Below are 12,275 nucleotides of genomic sequence, written 5' to 3'. Positions count from 1 at the left end.
GCAGGAGGCTTGCTTGAGTCTAGGAGTTCAATATCTGCCTGGGGAACATAGCAAGATCCCATGTCAAAAATAAATTTTAAAAATATATTTCTGTACAGCTGTAAAGTCTGTGTTTTATACTAAGTATTATTACAAAAGTCAAAAATTAAAAAAATAAAATGTGTGTAAAGTAAAAAAAGTCACATTAAGCTAACGTTAACATTATTGAAGAAAAAACAATATCTTACATAAATTTAGTACATTTACTCACCACCCACTTACTGACTAACCCCAGAACAACTCCTAGTTCTGCAAGTTACATTCATGGTAAGTGCCCTGTAACGGTGTACCATTTTTTATCTTTCATGTCCTATTTTTACCATACATTTTCTATGTTTACATACACAAATATTTACCACTGTGTTACAACTGCCTACAGTTTTCAGTACAGTAATGCCGTACAGGTTTGTGGCCTAGGAAGAATAGGCTATACCATATAGCCTAGGTGTGTAGTAGGCTAAACCATCTAGGTTTACATAAATTACACGCTACAATGTTTGCACAAGAGGGCATTTCTCAGAATGTATTCCCATCATTAAGTGATGCATACCTGTATGTCTTCGTTTATTTTTCAATCTGAAAACCGTAGGCCAGGTGCAGTGGCTCACACCTGTAATCCCAGCACTTTGGGAGGCTGAGGCAGCCAGATCGCTTGAGCCCAGGTGTTCAAGACCAGCCTGGGCAACATAGCAAAACCCCGGCTCTACAAAAATACAAAGAAACTAGAGAGGTGTGCACCAGTAGTCCCAGCTACTCAGGAGGCTGAGGTGGGAGGGTCACTTGAACCTGTAAGGCCGAAGCTGCAGTGAGCCATGATAGTACTGCACTCCAGCCTGGGCTACAGAATGAATCCCCGTCTCAAAAAACTTTTTAAAGTTTTGGCTGGGCACGGTGGCTCACGCCTGTAATTCCAACACTTTGGGAGGCCTAGGCGGGTGGATTACCTGAGGTCGGGAGTTTGAGACCAGCCTGACCAACATGGAGAAACCCCGTCTCTACCAAAAATACAAAAATTAGCTGAGTGTGGTGGCGCGTGCCTGTAATCCCAGCTACTCGGGAGGCTGAGGCAGGAGAATCGCTTGAACCCCGGAGGCGGAGGTTGTGGTGAGCCATGAGATAGCGCCATTGCACTCCAGCCTGGGCAACAAGAGTGAAACTGTCTCAAAAAAAAAAAAAAAAAAAGTCTTAAACAGAGTCCTTTTCCCCCCTCATCAGTCTAACCTGGCCGTGGGCTCAGAGCAGAGCTGCCCAAGACACTAAGCAGTTAGGAAATGCCATTCATTCATTCATTCATGAAAAGAAAATTAAGAAAACTGCATATATCTAATATTCTGCAAAATTAGATACACATATCACCCGACATATACGTGTAACGTACACATACGACATTGTGAACAGTTGTGCACATAATTAAAAACGTAACTTATGTTGTTGTATTTGTCACACTGTCTGGCATAACAGGTCCTCAACATATATGCGAATCATCTTTTCCAAAACAGAAAATACTTCAGAAGAGGAGAAATCTGAGCTGGGCCCTGAAGAATAAAGTGTAAATAGCAATAATAACAGATAACATTTAATGACTGCATTCAGTGAGCCAGGCATTGTGCTAAGTAATTTAATGTGATTGTCTCATTCATTCTCACAAGTACTGTAAGAGATAACAGACTCTTACTAAACCCATTCTATAGACAAAAAAAACAAGGCACAGAGTGGTTAAGTCACTTTCCCCAAGATCACACAACTCTTAATTGGTAAAATTCAAACAAAAGCAAGCTACTGCAGGGCCTTAAGGAAGACGTGGGTGGGTGAATGAATGAATGAATGGCATATTCTAGCTGCTTACTGTTTTGGACAATCCTGCTCTGAGCCCAGGGCCAGACTAGGTTGATGAGAGGGGGAAAAGGACTCAGTTTAGGACTTTCAAGACAAAAGCTCCTGTTCACATGCCTACAAGACACCAATTAGAGTAGGAATTCAAGTTTACTGGCGGCTTGGCGACCTCTGACACCTGCTAGACCAGAAACCTCACAGTCAAAAAAAATGGAACCTGACGAGAGAGGACGGGATCAGTGACCTCTGACCGGCACCCCAAGCATGCCTGGATGGCAGGTCCGGCTTACACACAAGGATCAGCTTAGAAGGACCCCTAACACTTGGTTTAAAGCTCTGCTTCCGAAGACTTTAAATCCTTAATAATTTTTTAACAATGGGCCCCACGTTTTCCATTTTGTATTGGGTCCTGCAAATTATGCGGCCAATCCTGTTACATGACCACCCTTAGCAGGTAGGAGACCGGTACTGGGGAAACAGCCACTTATCTCTCGAGTATGTTCCACACGTATACATCAATCAAACTTGCCCACTTGGTCTTCGTAGACCGCGGCCACAGGAATCAGCAGCGCAGCCCAAAGCCAGAAACGCGAAGCCCACTAAGCCGCCATGATGAGAGCGCAGGCACCGCCCACCGCCGTCACGGCATGCACCGGGCCGCGGACTCCGCCTCCGCGGGACTACAGAGCTGGGACACCGCGTGAGGCCCTCGGTAGGACGCTCGGGATTCGGGGACGGCCTCGGCACGCGGGAAGTCGCCCTACAGGCGCGAGAGAAAGCGCAGGCGGCGGCTCCGCAGGGAGAGGCAGGCTGCAGTGCGGATTGGGTCAGGCACACGCGAGGGCAGCCCCCAAGGGCCGTCCCAGAGGCCCCCGCGCCGCCGGGGTCCTAACGCGGTGCACCGTCTTCCGCCACACGTGGATTCAGCGCCATGCCCAAATCCAAGCGCGACAAGAAAGGTGGGTGAAGGGGGAGTCGGCACCCTGGGGGGAGCTCTGTGGGCTGGCTGTCCAGCCTGCGGTGAGGGCTTCGGGGCGGCAGGGGCGCAGATTGGAACGCCAGGACATCCTCGAGGTGTTCCGCTGCCTCGCTGCGTGCTGGAATGGGGGCTTTGGGGCTGTAAAACCGCCAGAGGGGCTGACACCTGGTCCGGTCTGGGGAGCGGAGACTCTTTTTGCCTAGTTTCAAGGCCGACTGGGCCGGGAAGCAGCTCCTGAATACCGCCCCCGGCTGTGCCTGGTGCCGTTTCGGCCCAGTTTTCCCAACCTCGGCCCTTTCTCATCTTCTGCACTCCCGCCACCCTGGCTGCCTTTCCCTTCTTTCAGGACAGGCTTGTTGCCCTGTCTGGCGTTGTGTGTCTGCGGTTGTTTCTGCCTGGCATGCTTACCTCTTCGTATGGCTTGCGCCTTCTTAGTTGTCAGTTAATAGTATCCCTCTGAGACAGGGTCTCGCTCTTTTGCCCAGGCTGGAGTGCAGTGGCGCGATCGTAACACTGCAGGCCGGATGCGGTGGCTCACGCCTGTAATCCCAGCACTTTGGGAGGCCGAGGCGGGCGAATCACCTGAGGTCGGGAGTTCCAGACCAGCCTGGCCAATATGGTGAAACTCCTTCTCTACTAAAAATACTAAGAATTAAATGGGTATGGTGGTAGGTGCCTGTAATGCCAGCTACTTGGGAGACTGAGGCGGGAGAATCGCTTGAACCCGGGAGGCGGAGGTTGCAATGAGCCGAGATCGCTCCACTGTACTGCAGCCTGGGTGCGACAGAGCGAGACTCCGTCTCAAAAATAAATAAATAAAATAAGTCACTGCAGCCTTGACCTCCTTGGCTTAGGCGATCCTCCCACCTCAGCCTCCCGAGTAGCTGAGACTACAGGCATACGCCACCACACCCAGCTAGGTTTTTTTGTTTATTTTTTATACAGACGATTCTCAGTGTGTTGCCAAAGCTGGTCTCGAACACCTGGGCTCCAACAACCCTCCCGCCTCACCCTCCCTAGGTGCTGGGATTACAGGCGTGAGCCACTATGCCCGACTTGAGCACCTCTTAAGAGACCATTTTTGACCACTTTTGCTGTGGTGGCCTCTCTTTTAACCCGGCTCTCTGGAATATTCAAAAATATTTAGGAGTCTGGCACTTTCTAGGCGTTGGAGGTGATACAGCAGTTATAAGGAAAGCCTATTTCTTATCGAGCCTAACGTTGTAGGAGAAACACATTCCACAAAATGCTAAAAATCTGATTGAAAATGAGGTGAAGAGATGGCGATATTTTGTATAATGTGGTCGGGAAAGGTCTCACTGATGAAGTGACAAATGAGCAGAAAATAAAGGAAGCGAGCAACCTGTGGAATTTTGCAACTGTGGAATTATCTGGGAGAATGCTGTTCCAAGTAGAGGGAACGTGAAGTGAAAAGGCTCTGAAATGGGAGCAGATATGACATGTTTGGGACAAGAGGCCAGTGAGGCTGGAGCAGAAGGAGCCAAATAGAGTTGGGGGAGGGGGTTAGGCAGAGAGGGCAGGACTTCCTCGGCCTTGGCAAGGCATTGGCTTTCCTGCCCAGGTGAAGTGGGTAGCAGAGGACCCATGTGATTTACCTTTATTTATAAAGGGTCACTCTGGTTGCCTTGGTGAGAATAGTTGGGGAAGACACGGCAGAGGGCAGGAATGGAAGCAGTGAGCCCAGCATTAATCCAAGAGAGGGTGATGCTGGCTTGAGCCAAAGGTATAACAGTGGAAATGATGGGAAGTGGCCCCCTGGATTTCGTTTGCCCTCCTCTGCTCCACTTACCATTGACTGATGTGCCTTGTTAAGAGGGGCTGAGTGCCCGGCAGGTTAAAGAAGAGAGGCCTGGGTCCCTTTGTGAAGGCGCCTGGAGCTTTGCAGTGGAGTTCTGTTAAGTGTTTCTGGAACGATTTGATTCTGTGGAGGGGGCCTGGGTCAGGTCTGGCAAATGCCAAACTCTGTGGGTAGGGGGCAAATTGGGCCCCAGCCATTTTTACAGTAGAGGTACATGTTCCTCCCCAGAGAAGTGTTGCTGCATCTTTGGGTCCAAATTGCAAAACTGGAGTGCAGATACATATCAGGAGATTCAGTCCCCAGCCTCATGGTTGCACAGCACAGCATAGGCCAGCTAGACTGGCCTCTGCATCATGGTCAAGAGCAGCAAGGGGCCAGGCATGGTGGCTCACACCTATGATTCCAACATTTTGGGAGACTGAGGTAGGCAGATCTCTTGAGACCAACCTGGTCAACATGGCAAAAGCCATCTCTGCAAAAAATACAAAACTCACCTGGGCATGGTGGTGCATTTCTGTGGTCCCAGCCAAAATTAGTAGGCCACGGCGGTATGTGCCTGCAGTCCTGTGTGGGAGGATTGCCTGAGCCTAGGAGCTCAAGGTTGCAGTGAGCCGAGATCGAGCCATCGCACTCCAGCCTGGGTGACAGAGTGAGACCCCATCTCAAAAATAAAAAAAAAGAGGGGCCTGCCTCAGCCAGCAGGTGAGGTCTGCCACTGAGAGCACTCCAGCAGCAGGAACGGCCTCCACCCCCACACTGCAATCAAGTTTTTTGGGTCAGCCTTAGGGGCTAAGAAAGGCCTAGTTTGTCTAAATAGCGGGAGTTCTATCCAGGGATCTTCAGGCCCAGGAATGCTAATGAGTAGGCATTCCATGGGCCCTGGGAATGGCTTTGTGTGCCAGAAATGATGGCCACAAAGGCCTTGCTGCCTGTTTTCAGAATGGCTGCATCCAACTGAGCTCTCTCTGCCAAAGGGGAGAAGAAAGTAAAATAAGTCTCCAATGCATCTAGATGGGTCTGTCATCATCTCTCTCCTTTTTGTTTTTATTAGTCTCCTTAACCAAAACTGCCAAGAAAGGCTTGGAATTGAAACAAAACCTGATAGAAGAGGTAAGACGTTGTTCTTTTTCTAGAGCTTGCAATTGTTTGGTTCATAAAGGTAGGTATAGGACTGTTGGCCAGGGGAGCATACTAGTGGAAAAAAAATCTCCAAGCTGCTAATCCAGGCCTTTTTCCTCCAGCAGCAGCACCAGCAAAAACTTCCATAGTGATGATTTCCAGCTTTGACTAGCTCGTACTCTGTGCCCTGTCCTGCACTGTGTTTCTTATGCGTTGTTCCACTCCATCCTCAAAACATCCCTGTGATGTGGGTACTAGGTGATGATGTTGCTGTTTTGCATTTGGGGTCATTGAAGCTTACAGAGGTTTGTTAGCCTGCCCAATGTCAAAAAACAGGAGGAGGCCAGGAACGGTGGGCCACGCCTGTAATCCCAGCACTTTGGGAGGCCAAGTGGGTCAGATAGTTTGAGGCTGGGAGCTCAAGAACAAAACAAAGCCCCCTCCACAGAATCAAATCGTTCCAGAAACACTTAACAGAACTCCACTGCAAAGCTCCAGGCGCCTTCACAAAGGGACCCAGGCCTCTCTTCTTTAACCTGCCGGGCACTCAGCCCCTCTTAACAAGGCACATCAGTCAATGGTAAGTGGAGCAGAGGAGGGCAAACGAAATCCAGGGGCCACTTCCCATCATTTCCACTGTTATACCTTTGGCTCAAGCCAGCATCACCCTCTCTTGGATTAATGCTGGGCTCACTGCTTCCATTCCTACAAAACCTCATCTCTACAAAAAGAAAAGAAAAAAGAACTGGCTGGACATGGTGGTACGCAGCCTGGGCAACAGATTGAGACCCTGTCTTTAAAAAAAAAAAAGAGCTGGGAGATTTCCCAGGTGTCAGTGACTGCACCAACCCACTGTCTGTACAGCTTCTGACCTGCCAACCTGGGCTGCAGGCTGGGTGAAACAGTCTCCTCCCGCACAATGACTCCACTCCTGGAGGCCGCCTCGTGGTGGCTTTGGCCAGCACCATGTGCAGAGCAGTACTGATCAGCTGCCTCCCCTCGTAACAGTGAGGCTCCGTGTGTTTCCATGTATAGCAGGACCCTTCCTAGCGTGGGTGAATGTTTCTAGGTTAACGGTTGATGATCAGTTCCGCGGTTGGTCATAGATAAGTGAGAGACCTGGAAAAGGCCGTGGGGTGTAGATCCATGGCTCAGCCTCCCCTGTGGTTAGGAATCCTAATTTCAGCAATGGAGGTAGGAGACAACCAAATTAGAGGCCTCCAGTTCCTCCAGTTTCCATAGTTGTCAGGGGCCCAGAGCAGATTCATTCTCATCTGAGGCCAGAGTGGTGCCCATTGTATGCTGCTGCTTGAACTCAGAGCCTCGTGAATTGTCCCACAGCTTCGGAAATGCGTGGACACCTACAAGTACCTTTTCATCTTCTCTGTGGCCAACATGAGGAACAGCAAGCTGAAGGACATCCGGAACGCCTGGAAGCACAGCCGGTGAGCGGGCAGGGGGAAGAAGGCCCTTCTGAGTGGGGACCCGGCCAGGCTGCTCTCAGTCAAAGCACAGGAGCAGTTTCTGACCCTGTAGGTGCCTAGGTCATGCCGCTGACACCTGAATAAGGACAAAGTGCTGCCTGCCACTGAAGAGCACTTCCTTTTCACTGTTAAAGCTGGTGTTAGGCCAGGTGCAGTGGCTCACGCCTGTAATCCTGGCACTTTGGGAGGCTGAGGCAGGCGGATCACCTGAGGTCAGCAGTTTGAGACCAGCCTGGCCAACGTGGCGAAACCCCTTCTCTACTAAAAATACAAAAATTATCCGGGCATGGTGGCAGGCACCTATAATCCCAGCTACTCAGGAGGCTGAGGCAGAAGAATCGCTTGAACCCATGAGGCAGAGGCTGCAGTGAGCTGAGATTGCACCATTGCACTCCAGCCTGGGTGACAGAATGAAACTCCACCTCAAAAAAAAGCAGATTTTGCCCTGAGCTTTAGGGGCAGGACTTGGTAGTTGCTCAGGAGATGTTTGAGAGGTGGTCCTTTCAGGAGAAGCGGCCCTTTAACCCTGGACTCTGGGCCATTTAGGAGCATCACACCAGTTTTAGAATGTCAGTATGGACACTGGGACACAGACGGTGACCTGGGAGCAGGATGCAGGAGCCACATGGCAAGTTTCTGTCCTGGCGCAGGTGGCTGTGGTGGTGGTCTCTTGCCGCACCAGCTCTGGTTCAGGCTGTTAACATGCCTCCTGCATACATCCAGATAGAGAACCGGTACATGATGCTCGTGACGGGCTGGGAGAGAAAATGTTGCCATGTCAGTAGTCTGTGGGTGGGAACATAATGAAAGGGGCCCCGAGGTGGGGACAGTGTGGCCAGGCAGCATGAAGAAGTGGGTGCCACTGGCTCAGCCTGGGCCTGAGCTCGCTGGGGACCAGAGCCGCTTTGCGTGTTGCTGAGGGGTGGGGCGGGCAGGGCAGTTCCTTCACAGACGCTCTTTCTCTTGCTCGGTAGGATGTTCTTTGGCAAAAACAAGGTGATGATGGTGGCCTTGGGTCGGAGCCCATCTGATGAATACAAAGACAACCTGCACCAGGTAAGTCTCTGGTCCTCACGCGGTGGGGCTAAGGCAAAGCCTCCTTCTCTCCCACTACTCCCACGTGACAGCCTCCCCCAGCCATCGGCAGGCCCGAGGCTCAGGGAGAGCAGGGCCTAGCTTAAAGCTCTGGGTTCTCCCTTCACCTGCAGACCCAGGGAATAGCACACTTCTGCCTCCCACTCCTTCCTGCTGTGACAACCAGAAACATCTTTAAACGTTGCCAAATGTCCCCTGGTGAGCAAAAATGTGCCTAGTAGAGAACCACTGCTCTAATGCGACCAAGCTGGCCTCACTCTTGATTTGTAGGTCAGCAAAAGGTTGAGGGGTGAAGTGGGTCTCCTGTTCACCAACCGCACAAAGGAGGAGGTGAATGAGTAAGTACTGCTGAGGAACGGCGGGAAAGAGGTGGGTGAGAGGGGATTTCAGGGAGGGGATGATGCAGGAACTTCGTTCCATATGTGGCATCAAGTTGGAACTGCTCCTGGAAGCCTGTCACTGAGCTAGTGGCCTGGGACCACAGCCCTCTCTGTCCTCTCCAGCATGGTGCTCTGGGCTGGCTGCTGGCCAGCAGCCAAGGTCTGTGATGGGGGAATGCCCAGGACCACAGGACACTTGGGGGAGCCTGACTCATGGGCTGGTGGCGTGGCCAGGAGCATCCCCTCCTTCCACTTCTCTTTTCCCTTAGGTGGTTCACGAAATACACAGAAATGGACTACGCCCGAGCTGGTAACACAGCAGCTTTCCCTGTGAGCCTGGATCCAGGGCCCCTGGAGCAGTTCCCCCACTCCATGGAGCCACAGCTCAGGCAGCTGGGCCTGCCCACCGCCCTCAAGAGAGGTATGGGCAGCCCTGGAGCCAAAAGGTCACAGCCTAGAGTCCAAGAGCACAGGCCTGCAAACTCATCCCTTTCTGGCTGAGCAAGTTATTTCTACAAGCTTCCATTTTCTCATGAGAAAATGGGGCTAAGAGTGCACGCCTCACAGTGGGGGTGAAAGCAGACAGTAGCTTACAGCCAAAATGCAGCCCTTGAGGCCCGTCAGGGGCCTTGCGCTTGTTAAAAAAAAAAAGTCAAAAAATTAGCCATGGTGGTGTGCGCCTGTGGTCCTAGCTACATGGGAGGCTGTGGCAAGAGGAGCACTAGAGCCCAGGAGGTCGAGGCTGCAGCGAATCAAAGGGACCTCAGGGAGACAGCCACTGCCCAGTGTGTGTTGGAGCCATGGGGAGGGCAGGTGGCTGAGTGGATTCCTCCCAACGTGGCAGGGGCAGAGAGGGCTCTGTAGGCCTCTGGGCCAGAGGTAACTGAGAGCCACGCTCTTCTGCAGGTGTGGTGACTCTGCTGTCTGACTACGAGGTATGCAAGGAGGGCGATGTGCTGACCCCAGAGCAGGCTCGCATCCTGGTGAGTCTGGTGTCTTGAGGGCTGTTGCGGGTGGGGGCGCTGGCTTTCCTCTGCCTGCTGAAAACGCCACCCTGCACTTTGAATACCTTCATTCCTCCTGATTCTTTGTTCCCGTTGTCTCTTGCAGAAGCTTTTTGGGTATGAGATGGCTGAATTCAAGGTGACTGTCAAATACATGTGGGATTCACAGTCGGGAAGTTTCCAGCAGATGGGAGACGACTTGCCAGAGAGCGCATCCGAGTCCGCAGAAGAGTCCGACTCAGAAGACGATGACTGAAAGGGACTCAGGACTGAAGGTCTCCTGGAATCTTCTGGGTCTCACTGGACCATCAGGACTGCTGCCGCCCCTCTGGGGAGAGCAGCTTTTTATTTGTCTGTAGACAGGGAATGTGATGGGCACTGACCTCCTGTAAAGAATAAAACTCTGGGCTGTGCACGGTGGCTCACACCTGGAATCCCAGCACTTTGGGAGGCCGAGGCGGGCAGATCATAAGGTCAGGAGATTAAGATCATCCTGGCTAACACGGTGAAACCCCGTCTCTCCTAAATATAGAAAAAAAAAAAAACTAGCTGGGCATAGTGGCGTGTGCCTGTAGTCCAAGCTAGTCAGGAGGCTGAGGCAGGAGAATCGCTTGAACCCTGGAGGCGGAGGTTGCGGTGAGTCTAAGATTGGAGCACTGCACTCCAGTCTGGGTGACACAGCAAAACTCCATCCCAAAAAAAAAAAAAAAGGAAATACAACTTTGCAGGATGTCTCTCCTGGAGACAACAAGAGGGAGAGGGCTCTTTCTTAGAAAAGAGGCCTTTGGTGAGCCCAGAAGTTTGAAACCAGCCTGGGCAATTCAGCAAGATCCCGTCTCTACAAAAAAATAAAAATAAATTAGGCATGGTGCCACGTGCCTGTGGTCCCCGCTACTTGGGAGGCTGAGGTGGGAGAATTGCTCAAGCCTGAGAGTTGGAGGCTCAGTGAGCCATGATCATGCCACTGCACTCCAGCCTGGGTGGCCATTGGATTTGTTCTCCGTGGATTGCCTTAGTTTGCCTTGTCAGCCAACTTCCACTGGCTGCCTTGAGACTGCCATGACAGCACAGCTCCACACTGGAGTTTCTCCTCAGCCCTGGGTACCCCTTGGCAGAGGGATTTGCTGAGGAGAATTAGGTATCCTTCCTAGCCTTCCACACACTTCCAAACCAGGGCTGCAGATCTGATGGATGCCAGGAAGACAGGCTTGGGCTGAGAGTGATGTCACTGCAAGAGTCAAGAGCCAGCGTCTAAAGTGTCCATGGCATCCTGGGAGGTTTTATTCTTGGGGACTCTAGTGGTAGATTTTTGTCCACCTTGTTCTATTTGTTTTTGATTTTCTGTTTTAAAATATTAAGGAGAGATGGGGTTTCACCATGTTGCCCAGGCTGGTCTCAAACTCCTGAGCTCAAGTGATCTACCCACCTTGGCCTCCCAAAGTGCTGGGATTATAGGTGTGAGCCACTGCATCCAGCCCACATTGTTCTATTTGTATTTCATGAAAGCAGTTCTGAATGAGAGTAAATCAGCTTCAGGGTGTACGGTGGCCCTCTTTTTTCCGCCGTGCATGGAAGAGAGGGCCACCTCCAGCCCTGCTGTTGGGAGGTCAGGCTGGATCCCACGGTGTGGGGTGACCTTCACAACGGCATTGTGCCCCTGACACCCTCTCAATGCCTCTGTTCTTTGAAGACTTCCTACTCCTGCCCACTTCTCACCACGCCCTTGGGAAGGACAGCAGGAAGCAGGCTCCGGGCAGAAGAGGAAATGAATTCACCAAGTTCGCCCAGGCCTAGGCCAGGTCAAGCACTAGCCTCAGCAGGAAGTGCTGAAGGAGAGCTCAGGCCCAGCCCTCTCGCCTGGCGAGGAAGACTGGGAAGACTGCAGGAGTGTAGAGGACCGTCTGCAAACTGGGCTGAGGGGAAAGCAGCCTACAACCATTTAAGGCCAAAACTGGCCAGGGGCAGAGAATGAAGGGTGGCAGGTGGTGTCCTCCGCACCTGAGCCAGGTCTAGCCAGACCTGGAGGAGATAGTGGGATATTCAGGTGCCAGGCTTGGTCAGCGGCCTCTGTGACAGCTGACTCCAGGGGCCCTTCCTCTGCGGGTGCCAATTTCTCCAATTGCTCCATCCAGGATGACCACGTCCCCATGCATGCCCTGTAAGGGAGATAGCTAGACTTCAGCACATTTCTGCTGCACAGTGACTAATCATGCCCCTCCCAGCCATGGCCCTGCTGCTAACTGGGCTGTGGTTATTCATGTATGCCTTGCATTACTGTGTGGAAACAGCCATGACCATTGGGCTCTAAAGCCCTGCCTCCATGCTGTCTCAGCTGTAGACAGAGCTGACTTCAGAGCCACTCTGCTGCTGCTCAGCAGCTGGGTAAACCGAGGTCAGTCACCCAGCCTTTCAGCTTCAGACTTCCTTTTCAGGCCGCTTGTCTGAATTAGAAATTGTGTGAAGCACTTTGCCTGCAGACCTGGCACTTAACAGGTGCTCACTAAAGGGAAGCCATAACTATAT

At 51.7% G+C, this 12,275-nt stretch overlaps 2 protein-coding genes across 3 annotated transcripts in view; one reads left to right on the top strand and one right to left on the bottom strand.

The window, feature by feature from the left end:
* LOC134735664 (uncharacterized) overlaps positions 1-2,760 on the bottom strand; it is a gene marked incomplete at its 5' end in the record, with an annotated part of 51,086 nt that extends 48,326 nt beyond the window's left edge. The window contains one exon of the mRNA XM_063632106.1: positions 2,402-2,760. Within this exon, the coding sequence (XP_063488176.1) occupies positions 2,402-2,760 (359 nt within the window). The remainder of the gene's footprint in view (positions 1-2,401) is intronic.
* LOC129472555 (mRNA turnover protein 4 homolog) lies at positions 2,693-10,623 on the top strand. Of its 2 annotated transcripts, none has more exons than XM_055262325.2 (8): positions 2,693-2,831; positions 5,722-5,780; positions 7,131-7,234; positions 8,248-8,329; positions 8,639-8,706; positions 9,018-9,169; positions 9,655-9,731; positions 9,859-10,623. In XM_055262325.2, exons 1-8 carry the CDS (start codon positions 2,804-2,806, stop codon positions 10,006-10,008), a joined length of 720 nt encoding a protein of 239 aa, XP_055118300.1. In that variant the 5' UTR covers positions 2,693-2,803; the 3' UTR covers positions 10,009-10,623. The 2 variants fall into 2 exon arrangements, with proteins under 2 accessions (XP_055118300.1, XP_055118302.1); XM_055262327.2 differs by lacking the exon at positions 2,693-2,831 and adding an exon at positions 3,052-3,470.
* The last annotated feature ends 1,652 nt before the right edge of the window (positions 10,624-12,275 follow it).

The sequence above is a fragment of the Symphalangus syndactylus genome, chromosome 22 (genome assembly GCF_028878055.3).
Source record: "Symphalangus syndactylus isolate Jambi chromosome 22, NHGRI_mSymSyn1-v2.1_pri, whole genome shotgun sequence".
Taxonomy (NCBI): Eukaryota; Metazoa; Chordata; class Mammalia; order Primates; family Hylobatidae; genus Symphalangus; species Symphalangus syndactylus.
This window is presented reverse-complemented; position numbering and strand designations above follow the sequence as displayed.

Coding starts and splice junctions, on each gene's coding strand:
- LOC129472555 (XM_055262325.2), top strand. CDS start 2,804: ATGCCCAAATCCAAGCGCGACAAGAAAG. Junction 8,707..9,017: donor ACAAAGGAGGAGGTGAATGA/GTAAGTACTGCT, acceptor CTTTTCCCTTAG/GTGGTTCACGAAATACACAG. Junction 9,732..9,858: donor CAGAGCAGGCTCGCATCCTG/GTGAGTCTGGTG, acceptor TGTCTCTTGCAG/AAGCTTTTTGGGTATGAGAT.